Below are 13,889 nucleotides of genomic sequence, written 5' to 3'. Positions count from 1 at the left end.
GCTCTAGGAGATGAGCAGGACCACCCAGAAGGCAACGAAAGTACAGAGAGGAGAGGGGACCTGCCCAAGGCCACCACCTGGAGGGTAGAACTCGAATTTGCGTCCCCCAGGTGTTCAGTCCTCAGTTTTCACATCTGTGAAATGGGAATAAGACAGTGCTTCATCCAGAAAACTGGAGGACAGTTGCACTTCAGAACTGGGAGGTTTTTTGGTGTCTTATGAAAGTAATCGAGTGTAAAAGTTCCTGTATATTGTGTGATGCCCCTGGGAATCTAGGAACAGCCTTTAAGCAAAGGCATAAATAATGGATAAACAGGGATACAAAGGGGTAATTGACCATTGAAATGGACTGGGTCAGCACAGTGGGAGGTGGTTCTTCTGCACTGGAAACTGGGTTCTCCTCCTGGTGTGAGTCTGGCTAGAAGACAACCAAGCCAAAGAGTGGGAAAAGGAAGGGTTTTATTCGCAACAAGTAGGGAGACCACGGAGGATATTTCCCAAAGTAGTGTTCTCTCCCTCCTCCCTACAACAAAATTGGGGAAGTTTTAAGCTAACGATTCATGCATATTTATGAAGGGGCTTGGCAAAGGAAAGATCAGTAGAGAACTGGGGCAAAAGTCATCAGTGTTTGAGAGCTCAAAGGGGTTTAAATTCTGCAATGACTCAAGACTGTGTGTTGGGTCAACCCTTACTTCTAAAACAGCGCTGGGAGTATGACCCCTGATTTATTGTCTGAAATGGTAAGGCTCGCCCCTGGCCTGGTAGTGGATGCTAGTTTTCAAGTTCTTTTGTTTCTTCTTCTTCTTCTTCTTCTTCTTTTTTTTTTTTTTTAAGGTTTTATTTATTTATTTGGCAGAGAGAGAGAGAGAGAGAGAGAGAGGAGAGAGGAAACACAAGCAGGGGAGTGGGAGAGGGAGAAGCAGTTTTCCCGAAAAACTGGGAACCCAATGAGGGGCTTGATTCCAGGACCCTGGGATCATGAACCTGAGCCGAAGGTAGATGCTTAGTGACTGAGCCACCCAGGCACCCACATTCTTTTGTTTCTTTAAAATCATTAACTATTAAGGTCTATTTTTCTGCAATTTGAACATATCCCAGGAAGTTCCGCAATTGGACTTGAAAATGTGCTTGGGCAATGAGGGCCTTTCAAGTGTAGATCAAAGTGACTGGGAACCTAAAATGACTTCTTACGTTAAGAAAGCTGTGGTTCATCTTTCTTTTTTGGGAACCCTTCACCCTACCCTACTCCAGAACTACATCTGGAGTTCTGGTCCCACCTGAAGAAAAAGTTGGGTTTCCAGAGCCTTTTGGAATTGGGGATTTCAGACTGAGGACCCATAACAGTATCTTGAAGAGCTGTGGGCAGAATTGGGGAGTGATGGTCATGGACACTATTTATTTATTTATTTTATATTTTTAAAACATTTCTTTTCAGTGTTCCAAAATTCATTGTTTATGCACCACACCCAGTGCTCCATGCAATAAGTGCTCTCTTTAATACCCACCAGCAGACTCACCCAACCTCCCAACCCCTTCCCCTCCAAAACCTTCAGTTTGCTTCTCAGAGTTCATGGGCACTATTTAGTGAGGTCTCAGTAAATTTGGTAGGATGGAGAAGGAGGGAGGGAAGAAAGGGGGGAGGGGGGAGGAGGAGGAAGGGAGAAGAGGAAGAAATTGTTGGAGAGGAGGAGGGAAGCCAGGAGGGCAGGGGTGGGGGTTAGAGGAGGGGTGGAGAGGAGGAGGGATGAAGCAGAAGAGAAGGGGAAGGAAGTAGGTGGGGGAGGAGCAAAGAAAGGGGAAAGTGGGGGGAAAGGGGGAGGGGAGGAAGAAAGCTGAAGGCGGGGAGGAGAAGAGAAGGAGGGGGTGGAAGTGGGGAAGAATGGAGGAATTGGGGTCAGAGGGAGGAGGGGGAGGAGAAGTTTAGGGAGGAAGAAGGGGGGAGGTGGGGGGAGGTGGAGGGAGGTGGGAGAGCAAGCCTCTAGCCCACATTTGTGAATGAGAGAATTTCAGCTCCAGCTCACGTGACAGCTCCGGTCCTCGATTTCTTTACCTGTAAAATGGGGTGAGCACAACAGGGCTACCTGACAGGATAAGAGCGCAGCTGTGTTTACTGGTCATTGCTGACTCTGCTGATCCCTGGCCAAGAAAATAGCCATCCAGTGGCTGGCTCTCGGCCTGTCCTCCAGATCTGCCCGCTTGCCCCCCATTCCACCAACCCTGGGCAACTACAGGCACCAATGGTAGCATGTGGGAGGGGTGGGAGCCTGCCCAGCCCTGTCCTCCAAATGGTGCTGGAAGCAGGCCCTGGCTGCCTCCCAAGGAGAGCGCTGAGAAGGTCGGCCAAAGCAAGGCAGAAAACAAGCTGGGGTGGGGTGGGCAGGGGGGCAGAGGAGGGGGAGCTTGGAGGGAGGGATCCAAGGCGGTGGCCTGCATGGGCACAGCACAGGCAGAGCCGGGCCCAGGAGTCTGCAGAAATAGTGGTTCCGGAGGGCCCCCACTCTCAGGCTAGGTTTGGAGTCCTCTGTCTTGGCCTCATCGTCCCTGCCTCAGCTTCTGGGAACCCTTGAGGAAGCGGCTAAGACTGAGGGTCTGTGCACCGCTCCAGGTAAGCCAGGGTCCAGGGTAGTGGGCAGCCAGGGTAGTGGGCAGCCAGGCCAGCGCTGGCCCGTGCCTGATCAGGAGGGCTTTTGGGTCTCTGGGTGGGCATTTAGAACTTCGGGTGTGGCGGGTAGGAACCTGGCGTGTAGCTTTTGCTGTCCCTGGGCTCCTGGGGTGTTGCACTGAGATTTGACTGACAAGATTTTGCGTTATGGATTGGGGATTAGTTGAGTCCTTGAAATGTATAATTAAGACTGAGGTGGGGTTTGGATTTAGAACCTCCTGAGGCTCCTAGACTGTGAGTTTAGGACTCTCCGGATTCCTTGAATGTGTAAGACCCAAGAGGCGTCGCAGCCTAGACTCAGGATAAACGGGGCGAGAACCCAGTACACACAGGCCCTGGGTGTGATCCGAGACTTTCTGGTCCCCCGGGCTAGGAATCCGTTTGCCATCCAGTGCTCATTCCTGAGCCACGCCCCTAGGGTGCGGGAGCACGTGTTTTCTAAACGCCGCTCGGGGGCAGGAGTGGGGGAGCCGTTTGGGTGTCTCCAAGACAGCGGTCGCCCTTTCTGGGCCGTTCTAGGCTCCGGTCTCGTTGGCCGTCGTCTCTCTGGCCTGGGGCCCCTCTCTATGGTCGTGGCCTCCCGAAAGAGGCGGGCTTTGGCTGAGCGGCTGCGGAGCTCGTATCAGGACAGGTCGGAAGATAGCCTTGGGGCGGGCCTAGGTTGGCAGATGGGGAGGGGCCTAGGGCTCTAGGTGGGCCAGAGGGAGGTCCAGAGGGTGTCGATTGGGCCAAAGCCCGAGGGCGGGGCCAGTGGCCGGGGATGGAACCTGGGCCTGGGTTAGGGGCGGGCCGGGGGGGGCCCTAATTGGGAGTGGGCGGGGCGTGGATTGTGGGCGGGACCAGAGGCCAATCTGGGGGCGGGGCCCAATGAATGGCGGAGTAGAGATAGAAACGGGTCTTGGAGGAAAGCCCCGGACCTGTGGGAACTGGGGTGGATCCTGTAACCGAGGACGGCGCTAGATCACGGCAATGGAGGAAGGCTGATCAAGTGCCTGGGAAGGGCCTGTGTCTGTGGTAGGGACGAGGTGGAGCCCATGTTTGGGCCCCAGTCGTGAGCCTGGAGCTTGGGTTCAGAGCCCAGCCGCTAGGTCAAGACGTGGGGTAGGTCTTGACAGTGACTGGCGGAGTCTTAAGAGCTGCGTCTGAGGGCGTGGCCTGTGCTAAGAATTGGCAAAGAGGCTAGAGCCGGGTTAAGAAGAGGAGGGAGGCCTGTGCCCAGCATGGGAAGGAGCGGAGCCCTGATCCGGGGGCGGAGTCTGTCGGGACCCGGCTAATTCCAGGCATGAGGGCGGGGCTCGAAGGGGGTGGCCTGGGCTCCCTGAGGAGGCGGAGCCAGGGCCTGGGGGCGGAGCTCATTCCGGGGGCGGGGCCCCAGCCTTCCGCGGCCTGAGAGCTCTCCGCCTCCCCAGGATGCAAGCTCCCGGTGCAGGCTCGGCCTCCGTGGTCTCGCTCGTGCTGCTGTGGCTGTTGGGGCTGCCGTGGACCTGGAGCGCAGCGGCGGCGCTCGGCGTGTACGTGGGCGGTGGCGGCTGGCGTTTCCTGCGCATCGTCTGCAAGACCGCAAGGCGGGACCTCTTGTGAGTGCAGTTGGGGCCTGGCCCCGGACCAGCTGCGCGTCTTGGGGGGTGATCAGAGCGGGGGTGTTGCAGGGGCGGAGTCGGGGGCTCTGAGGGCTTGGGGAGAGGGGTTTTGGAGACTGGCGGGCGAGGCTTAGATGAGGGCGGGGCTGGGACCTGAAAGAATGACGGATTGGGGGTCTCTGAGGGGAACTGGAGGGGACAGCTAGAGGGTCTCTGGAGGGAGAGAGTAAGTTTCAAGCTTCTAAAGGCTGTTTGGGAGACCTCAGGGGGCTGGGCGATAACTTGGAGATCTCTGGGCAGCTGGTGGTTCCAGAGAGCTGGGGCTGATTGGGAGGCTTTGTTATTTGGGGGTCTCTGTGGGGACTTGGTGACTGTGAGAGGCTTCTAGGGGTTCTTCAGGGATTCTCATAGGTCTCTAGGGGCCCGCGGTGGCGACCCAGTGGTCTTTGGGGGATGCAAAGACACTTTGAAGTTTTTTAGGGCTTTCTCGGTGGGTGAGGGATGAAGGGGCTTCTTGAGACATCTGTAAGAGACTTTTAGGGTTTCTGAAGGGTGTGTGTCTCCTGGGGGTCATTTACCTGTTTCTCTGTGTCCCGGGGTGCTCTTTGAAAGTTTGGGATCTGTACAGGATTTGAGGGGTTCAGAGTTTGTGGAGACGTTGCTGCGTATTCCAAGACTTGTTTGGGGATCTCTAGAGATCGTGATCTCTCACGAGGGGATTTTGGTGTCCTATGCGGGTTTCCTTGGGAGAAGGTCTCTGGGGTGTCTCCAAGGGGCATGCTTGAAGAAGCTTTTGGGGGTCCTCCTGGGGTGAAATAGGTGTTGCTGGGGGTTCCCATTGGAAAGAATCTTAATAACAACCACCACATGGGAATGCCTGAGCACCTGCTGTGGGTCTGCGGGACTGATCCTCTCAGGTGAGGTGGGGTAAACTAACCCATTGTAAGGATAAAGAAACATCCCTGTGAGCAGCAGGGATGGGGTGAGTTGGGAAGAGTCCCACCGCCAAATGATTGGTTCCGAACCTTCTAGAACTCGTCCTTTTCTCTCCATGCTCTGGCCCCTGCCTCTGCCTTTGGTCTTTCTGACCAGATTTGACCATGCCCTCTATTGACACATCCTCCACAACCCCCATCCTCTGCAGGAGAAAGACTCAACCTCCAGCTGGACACTAGGTTCTGTGACCTACGCCAGGATCTGCCCACTCGCCACTCCCATCTTCATAGATTCACCTGACCCTCACATCAGCGTGCCTGTCAGGCTCAGGATGTTCCCCCTCTGCCTGGAACACGCCGAGCCTCCTTTTGCGTGATGATGCTTTATGATGTTGCTACACTGGCCTTCTTGCTGGCCCTCAACATGTGCAGCCCTGGGGCCTTTGTCCTTGCTGCTGTCTCTGCCTGGGTCACTCTTTCTCTGTTCTTCCTTTTCATCACGCCGTGGCTTGAACGTCACCCCAAGAGCCCTCTCCTGACACTGTGTCCCTGTATGCCCTCCCACCTTGTTGGCTTTTTGGCAGAATGGCCAACATTTGCAGAGTGCTTCCTCCATGCCAAGGCTAAACATGACTTCTTTAATTAGCAATAATCGCGCCTCGGATAAACCTCATTGGCTATGATACTGCCACTGCGCAAAGCTAAACATGACTTCTTTAAATCCTCCCAGCAACCCTGTGATGTGGGTACTCTCTTGTCCCCATCTAACTGATGAGCAAACTGAGGCACAGTATAGGCTGGTCCCTTGCCCAGAGTCACACAGGGGACAAGTAGTGGGGACAGGATTAGAACCTAGGCAGCATGGCTCCAAAGCTTGACTTGGTGCCACTAGTAGCATCTGTCATTTGTAATTATCTGTATTTAAATGCTTTCCAAAAAAAAGATTTTATTTATTTATCTGAGAGAGAGAGAGCTTGAGCAGGGGGAGAGGCAGAGGGAGAAGAAGACTCCCTGCCAAGCAGGGAGCCCAGTGTGGGACTCGATCCCAGGACTTCGAGATGAGGACCTGAGCCGAAGGCAGCTGCTTAACTAACCGAGCCACTCAGGCGCCCCATCGTTTGTAATTCTCTTATGTGTCTGATTTCTTGCCTTTTAATTGTTGAGTCTCTTTCTCCCAGCCAGGCTGGGGGCCCTGTGGGGGCACAAGGGAAGCTGTGTGGGGTCTTCATGCCACCTTGGATGAACTGGTTTCCACATAGGGTCGCATATGGCAGCTGGCAGCCCTTCCCTGGCTACCGTGGGCTTGTCCAGGCCCCAGCTGTGCCTCACTGATCCTGAGTATCTGTGCCTGGCTGTGTTCCCCCGGGGATGGAGTAAGAGCTGGGCCGACTACAACTCCCTGACCTTGGGCTTGACACACTTTTCTGTAGGAGACTGCCTCAAAGATGACCCAACCACCTGGTCTTCACTTTCATATGATCCGCCCCCCCCCCCCCGCATGCTTTGAGTGTGGGCTGGATCTAGTGATTTGCTTGCCATGGATAGAATACAGCAAAAGTACTAGGATACTATACCCAAGATTAGTAATAGAATGTGGCTTCCATCACCAGTACTCTCTCGGATCGCTCCCTCTAGGAAAAGCTGGCTGCCCTGATGCGAGGCAGCCCATGTGAGTGATCTTGGAAGTGGATTCTGTCCCAGTGAAACCTTGAGAGGACTCCAGCCCCAGCCAGCACATTGATTGCAGCCTCACAAGACACCTGGAGCCAGAACCACCCAGCTAAGCCCCTCCTGGCTTCCTGACCCTCAGAAACTGGGAGATAAGAAATGTTTCCAGCTGGTAATTGTGGAGGTGATTTGTTACACAGCAATAGCTAACTAATGCAGCTTGCTTAGCCCTCTCTAGGGACTAGGATCACAGTCCTAGAAAGAAGGAATGCCTACTAACCTCACTTTACAGGCTGGTGTACCAAGGCACAGAGAGATGAGGTCATTGACCTAGAATGCACAGCCAAGGAGGACTTAGGACACTGGGGTCCCTGTTCTTAGCTACTGTGCTGTGCTGGGAGTGGTGGGGGGCCTGCACTGAGACCCGGGCATCTTCTCCCACCTCATCCCATGTCCCGTATTTGCGGCCTGAAATCTGATCCCGTTTATCGAGTTGGTTTCTGTCTGTTCTGGTGCTCTGGGGCTCGGGGTGAAAACATGAGGGGGCAGAAGGACTAGGAAGAAGAGAAGGGTGAGAAGAGCTCTCAGGAAGGGCTCAGAGGTGGACAGTGGCTTCTTTGTCTCCGGGTAGGGGTGGCTTGGGCTGCTGCCAGGTGGGGCGGCCCAGGCAAGTGGCTAGAGCTAAGAGCACTGGAGTCCACTGCCTGCCCACGTGGGCGTGCTCCGGAGAAAATGGGGGCGAGGGCAGGACGGGACAGGTGGTAAGGGCTGGGCCTCGCCCTGAGTGCTCGTGTACCCTGATCATCACTAGCTCCGGCCTCAGGTCCCGTTGCCTTGAATGTCACCTATGGATGGTGGCTGTGGGGGCCCTCCTTGGCTGGAGCTGCCTGCTCTGGTTCCCAGTCTTGCTGGTGGTCCTTTCCCCATGGCTATAAAAGTAGTGCCAGCTCCTGGGGTTCTTGGGGTGCTCTGTCAAGTTTATTCATGGCAAACTCTCAGAGGAGAGCTGGGTACCCAGTAGGCACTCAAATGCATTCGTGCTGGCTGCCATCAGCTGGTTGGGGGCGCTGGGGGTGGGGCCTTGGTGGCTGTGTGGGTTGGATGGTTGGGGGCTGGGTGGCCAGAGCCAGCGTGTTTAGCTGTGGACCTCAGCTGTGCCCCTTGCTGGCCCCAGGAGTTGTACCCTCTGAGTCTCACTTCCTCCCTCTATAAAAACAGTCGTTGTGTGGTAGGTACCGCCTCTTCAGGAAGCATGCGTTGAACACCTGCATGCAACATGGGCACTTGGCCTGCCTCATGGTACGTGGTGAATACTTTATTAATGCTTTGTGGCAAGCCTGTGGAGGAGCAGCAGGCTCCCCCTGCTGGGGCCTGGTTCTGGGCTATTCTGTCTTGACTTGCTGGCTGACCTTGTGCATGTGAATTCACCTCTCTGAGCACCCACCTCATCCCATCACCTGTCACGTGGAAATCTCAGGACCCTACTTTGGAGGGTGTCCATGAGGTTAGCTCAGTGCCTGGCACACGGTAGGTGCTCAATAAATGCTAAGGCTGCTCATCTTAGCTACTCTGTTCACTGTTGAATGGGTGAGATATCAGGATCTGACCAGGGAGGTGGGTGAATTTTTGTTTTTTTTTTTTGTTTTTTTTTTGTTGTTGTTGTTTACTTTGTTTTTTTCATTTTGTTTTATTTTATTTTTTTAAATTTTGTTTTGTTTTATTTTGTTATTTTTATTTAATTTTTTAAAAATTTTGTTTTATTTCAATTTTTAAAGTTTTTATCTATTTATTTGTCAGAGAGAGAGAGAGCGCGCGCGCGCATACAGGCAGGGGGAGTGGGAGGCAGAGGGAGAAGACCCCGTGTTGAGCAAGGACATGGGTACGGGGAACGAGGACCCCGGGATCATGACCTGAGCCAAAGGCAGACACTTAACCGACTTAGCCACCCAGGCGTCCCGACACGCGTCTTTTAATATTTTGTGTTTACTTGTTTTGTGTAATAGTCGATATATAACCTGTGGCACAAAATTCAAATTTTAGAGAGAGGTTTACAGTGAATGTTGTCCTCTCTGCTGCCCCCAGCCCTGCAGTTTCCTTCTTAGAGGCATCTTCTGCCACTTTCCCAAGATACAGTTAGAAAAATCTGCACAGACCCACCTGTTCTTTGTGCCTGTAGGCACTTGTAAATGCCCTCATGTTCTCCGCCCTGTTTCTCACCTGGTGCTTGCTTTCCATTTTTACTTGTAATTTTTAAATTTTATTAAAGTCACGCGAGCTTTGAGATGAAAGCCTCTGAGCCTTCTACTTCGAGGGGCAGCTGGAGCCCCACCCTTTGGCCACACCCACACTTTTCCTTCCCTACCTGGAATGACTCTTAGGTCTTGTCTGACTCCTTTGGGCTTTTACTCCGTGTCTCTAAATGGGTTATGGGATAATATCTGCATTTTTTCACTTGGACACTTCATCAGTCGTCTCCCTCCGTGGAAGACAGGGATGTGGTACCCCTTTATCCCCTTGTCCTCACGCTCTTCCTGTCCCTCTAGATGCATGTACGCCCTGCTCCCCAACAGACACGTGTTTTTCCATACCTTCATTGCCCCAATATTATTACAGTCGATTCTCATTACCTGTGGTAATTTTGTTTTATAAAGTCACTGCAAACATTGGGTTAACAAATACTGAACCATCATTCCTAGGGCAAGTACAGGGGTTAGGGTTCTGCAAACCTTTGATCACAGCATTTTTATCAACCAAGCAATACATAACCTTGTTTTATGTTTGTTCTTTTTAGAGACACCTCGAGGGGCGCCTGGGTGGCTCAGTGGGTTAAGCCTCTGCCTTGGGCTCAGGTCATGATCTCAGGGTCCTGGGATCAACCTCCGCATTGGGCTCTCTGCTCAGCCAGGAGCCTGCTTCCCCACCCGCTCTCTGCCTGCCTCTCTGCCTACTTGTGATTTCTGTCTATCAAATAAATATATAAAATCTTTTAAAAAAATAAAGACACTTCATTTTATATACATTTCCCCACCCCCCCCCCTTTTTTTTTTTCCAAAACAAGCTCTGTGCCCAGTGTGAGGCTTGAACTCATGATCCCAAGATTCAGAGTTACATTTTCTACTGCCTGAGCCAGCCAGGTACCCCCATAGTCTTTTTATTTATCTATTTGTTAAAAAAGATTTTATTGATTTATTTGACAGAGAGAGAGCACAAGCAGAGGGAGCAGCGGGCAGAGGGAGAAACAGGCTCCCCACTGAGCAGGGAGTCCGATGTGGGGCTCGATCCCAGGACCCTGGGATCATGACCTGAGCTGAAGATGGATGTTTAATGACTGAGCCGCCCAGGTGCCCCCGCACCCCCATCCCCACACCATAGTCTTTTAAAAGAAATGTCTTTTCTTGACTCAATACCAGTGAACTTATGGCCAACAGCATTATAACTCACACCTGAACAAAACTTTCTAAGTAAGGCACATCCCAGCCTTCTTGCCCTTAGAAACACTAGAGAGCACTTTAGCATTATGCCTGGAGGCCCTTTTAAACAGCAAAATCACCAGCAAAAGGGACAAAAATGCAAAAAATGTGGCGCTAAATAGACTGCCAAAAGGATGCTTGTTTACAGCATGAGCAGAAACAAGAAGGCTGAGTGTTGCCTTGTTTGACCTAACCTGGGAATGTTCACATTGGCAATGCAACTTACTTGCTGCTCTGTGTGTGTCCTCGAATGGCTGTGAAAGTAATGTGAATGTTGATTTTGGGCTTACAAATAAATTTTAGTGAGCAGGCAGATTTGCAATGAAGAAATCTGTTAATAATGAGACTTGACTATTATCCATTATTATAATTTGGTCAGGTCAGTAATTGGTGTTTACATTTTCTTTTTTTTAAAGATTTTATTTACTTGACAGAGAAAGACACAGCAAGGGAGGGAACACAAGCAGGGGGAGTGGGAGAGGGAGAAGCAGGCTTCCCACTGAGCAGGGAGCCCGATGCGGGGCTCGATCCCAGGACCCTGAGTCGACGAAGGCAGCCCCTTAACGATTGAGCCACCCAGGCACCTCTACATTGTTTCAACAGTCATAGTATTCTCACTTAGTTGAGCTGTCTAGTATACTATGATCATTTTTTATTCTGTTAACAACCTTTGTGTATTTTCTTTGAGGTTATTGGTTACCTTTATATTTGTTAGTTTTATTGGTATTTATCATTACTTCAAGCTCAGACAACAGTTGTCTCTTTCTTCTCTCATGACTTTTATAGCATAATATGGGCTTTCAGTTTCACCTTTTTTGGAGAAGTCTCTCTCTAGCCTTCAAATTGCCCAGGCTAGGCTCATTGCCTCCTGTACCTGGTGCATAGCCATCATCTAGGCTTAATCCTAGCCACCATCCCGAGGATGGGTATTACTTCTCTGCCTGCTTGTGATCTCTGTCAAATAAATAAATAAAATCTTTTTAATTTTTTATTTATTATTTATTTATTTATTTATTATTTTTTTAAAGATTTATTTATTTATTTGACAGACAGATCCCAAGTAGGCAGAGGCAGGCAGAGAGAGAGAGGAGGAAGCAGGCTCCCTTCTGAGCAGAGAGCGGGATGTGGGGCTCCATCCCAGGTCCCTGGGATCATGACCCGAGCTGAAGGCAGAGGCTTTAACCCACTGAGCCACCCAGGCGCCCCAAATAAAATCTTTTTTAAAAAATGGAATTAGCGGGGGGGACACCTGGGTGGCTCAGTGGGTTAAGCTGCTGCCTTTGGCTCAGGTCATGATTGCGGGGTCCTGGGATCGAGTCCCACATGGGGCTCCTTGCTCGGCGGGGAACCTGCTTCTCTCACTGCCTCTGCCTGCCGCTCTGCCTGCTTGTGTGTACTCGCGCGCTCTTTCTCTCTGGCAAATAAATTAAAAAAAATAAAAATAAATGGAATTAGTGGGCGCCTGGGTGGCTCAGTGGATTAGGCCTTTGCCTTCGGCTCTGGTCATGATCTCAGGATCTTGGGATCGAGCCCTGCTTCGGGCTCTCTGCTCGGCGGCGAGCCTGCTTCCCCCTCTCTCTCTGCCTGCCTCTCTGCCTCTTTGTGATTTCTGTCTGTCAAATAAATAAATAAAATCTTAAAAAAAAAAAATGGAATTTGGGACACCTGGGTGGCTCAGTTGGTTGGACGACTGCCTTCGGCTCAGGTCATGATCCCAGAGTCCCGGGATCGAGTCCCGCATCGGGCTCCCGGCTCCATGGGGAGTCTGCTTCTTCCTCTGACCTTCTCCTCGCTCATGCTCTCTCTCCCTGTCTCTCTCTCAAATAAATAAATAAAATCTTAAAAAAAAAAAATGGAATTAGCCCACCATCTTGAAAAGTCTTGGGTTGGATACCCTGCTTCCTGGATCCCTGGTGGTTTTTTTCTTTGGTTTACTCCTTTGATCTGTTGCAGCACATCCTTATTAGCTTTTGGAGAAATATGGATGAGAGGTTAATTTTTTTTAAAAAATATTTTATTTATTTATTTGACAGAAATCACAAGTAGGCAGAGAGGCAGACAGAGAGAGAGAGAGGGGGAAGCAGGCTCCCTGCTGAGCAGAGTGCCCAATGTGGGGCTTAATCCCAGGACCCTGGGATCATGACCTGAGCAGAAGGCAGAGGCTTTAACCCACTGAGCCACCCAGGCACCCCGAGAAGTTAATTTTTTGAGACCCTTCACATATGAAAAGATTTTAATTTCTACCATCACACTTGACTGATGGTCTGGGGATAGACTTCTAGGTTGGAAATTATTTTCCTTCAAAAATGAAGACATTTCTTTTCACATTATTGTTGAGAAGTCAGAAACCCTCCCAATTTCTGATTTTTTTTTTTCCCCTTTCTGGAAGCTTGTGGGATCTTTTCAAGATGGTGGGCTAAAAGACTTTTTAAAAAAGATTTTATAAAAAAGATTTTTTAAAAAAAGATTTTATTTATTTATTTTTAAAAATATTAAAAAAAATTTTTTTTTAAATATTTTATTTATTTATTTGACAGACAGAGATCACAAGCAGGCAGAGAAGCAGGCAGAGAGGCGGGGGGCAGGGGGAAGCAGGCTCCCTGCTGAGCAGAGAGCCCGATGTGGGGCTTGACCCCAAGATCCAATGATCATGACCTGAGCCGAAGGCAGAGGCTTAACCCACTGAGCCACCCAGGCACCCCTCTTTCTATTCTTTGTATGATCTTTTGGTTGGTTTCAGGTCCATGAAGTTTTCTTGAATGATACTGATGATTTACTTATGTTTATTTCCTTTACTCTTCTTGGAACTCCTGTTATTCAGTATCTGGAACAGCATTTGGTTTGATAACTACTTTTTTTTTTTTTTTTTTTAAGATTTTATTTATTTATTTGACAGACAGAGGTTACAAGTAGGCAGGGAGAGAGGGGAGGATGCAGGCTCTCCACGGAGCAGAGATCCCGATGTGGGGCTCCATCCAGGACCCCGGGACCATGACCCAAGCCGAAAGCAGAAGTTTCTACCCACTGAGCCACCAAGGCGCCCCTGATGACTATTCATTGAATAAACGTAATGTTGGACCGTCTTGGCTGGTTCTCTAATTTTCGTTTTCTTTTTTCTTTTCCATCTCTATCTTATTATCCTACTTTCTGTGATATTTCTTCAAATATACCTTCTAACCTTTCTATTCATGTTTGACTTATGCCCTCACATTTGGAATTTCTTATTGTGATCATTATTTGTTTAAAGTAATAGATTTTATTTTTAATTTTTTATAAACTTCCTTTTTTTTTAAGATTTTATTTATTTGACAGACAGAGATCACAAGTAGGCAGAGAAGCAGGCAGAGAAAGAGAGGGAAGCAGGCCCTCCGCCAAGGAGAGAGCCCGATGTGGGGCTCATCCCAGGACCCTGAGATCACGACCTGAGCTGAAGGCAGAGGCTTAACCCACTGAGCCACCCAGGCGCCCCTATAAACTTCATTTTTAAAAAAGATTTTATTTGTTTATTTGACAGAGAGAGAGCACACACAAGCAGGGGGAGCAGCAGGCAGAGGGAGAGAGAGAGGCAGCCTCC

At 50.4% G+C, this 13,889-nt stretch overlaps 1 protein-coding gene and 1 long non-coding RNA gene across 6 annotated transcripts in view; one reads left to right on the top strand and one right to left on the bottom strand.

Annotated features, from left to right (window-relative positions):
• Nucleotides 1–1,936: 1,936 nt before the first annotated feature.
• SLC27A1 (solute carrier family 27 member 1) overlaps nucleotides 1,937–13,889 on the top strand; it is a 33,385-nt gene continuing 21,432 nt past the window's right edge. The window contains exons 1-2 of one of the 5 annotated variants that reach the window (XM_082709312.1): nucleotides 1,937–2,605; nucleotides 4,072–4,239. In XM_082709312.1, the coding sequence (XP_082565438.1) occupies nucleotides 4,073–4,239 (167 nt within the window). In that variant the 5' untranslated portion in view covers nucleotides 1,937–2,605; nucleotide 4,072. Of the gene's footprint in view, nucleotides 2,606–3,099; nucleotides 3,294–3,474; nucleotides 3,943–4,071; nucleotides 4,240–13,889 lie in introns of those variants that run through there. The other 4 variants (XM_082709309.1, XM_082709310.1, XM_082709313.1 and 1 more) reach the window with 4 other exon arrangements.
• On the bottom strand, nucleotides 2,597–3,165 carry LOC309853419. The gene is made up of 2 exons (XR_014305666.1): nucleotides 2,797–3,165; nucleotides 2,597–2,736 (listed from the first exon to the last, which is right to left on the bottom strand). It is a non-coding gene; the product is annotated as an uncharacterized lncRNA (long non-coding RNA).

The sequence above is a fragment of the Mustela nivalis genome (assembly GCF_964662115.1).
Source record: "Mustela nivalis genome assembly, chromosome: 1".
Classification (NCBI taxonomy): domain Eukaryota; kingdom Metazoa; phylum Chordata; class Mammalia; order Carnivora; family Mustelidae; genus Mustela; species Mustela nivalis.
This window is presented reverse-complemented; position numbering and strand designations above follow the sequence as displayed.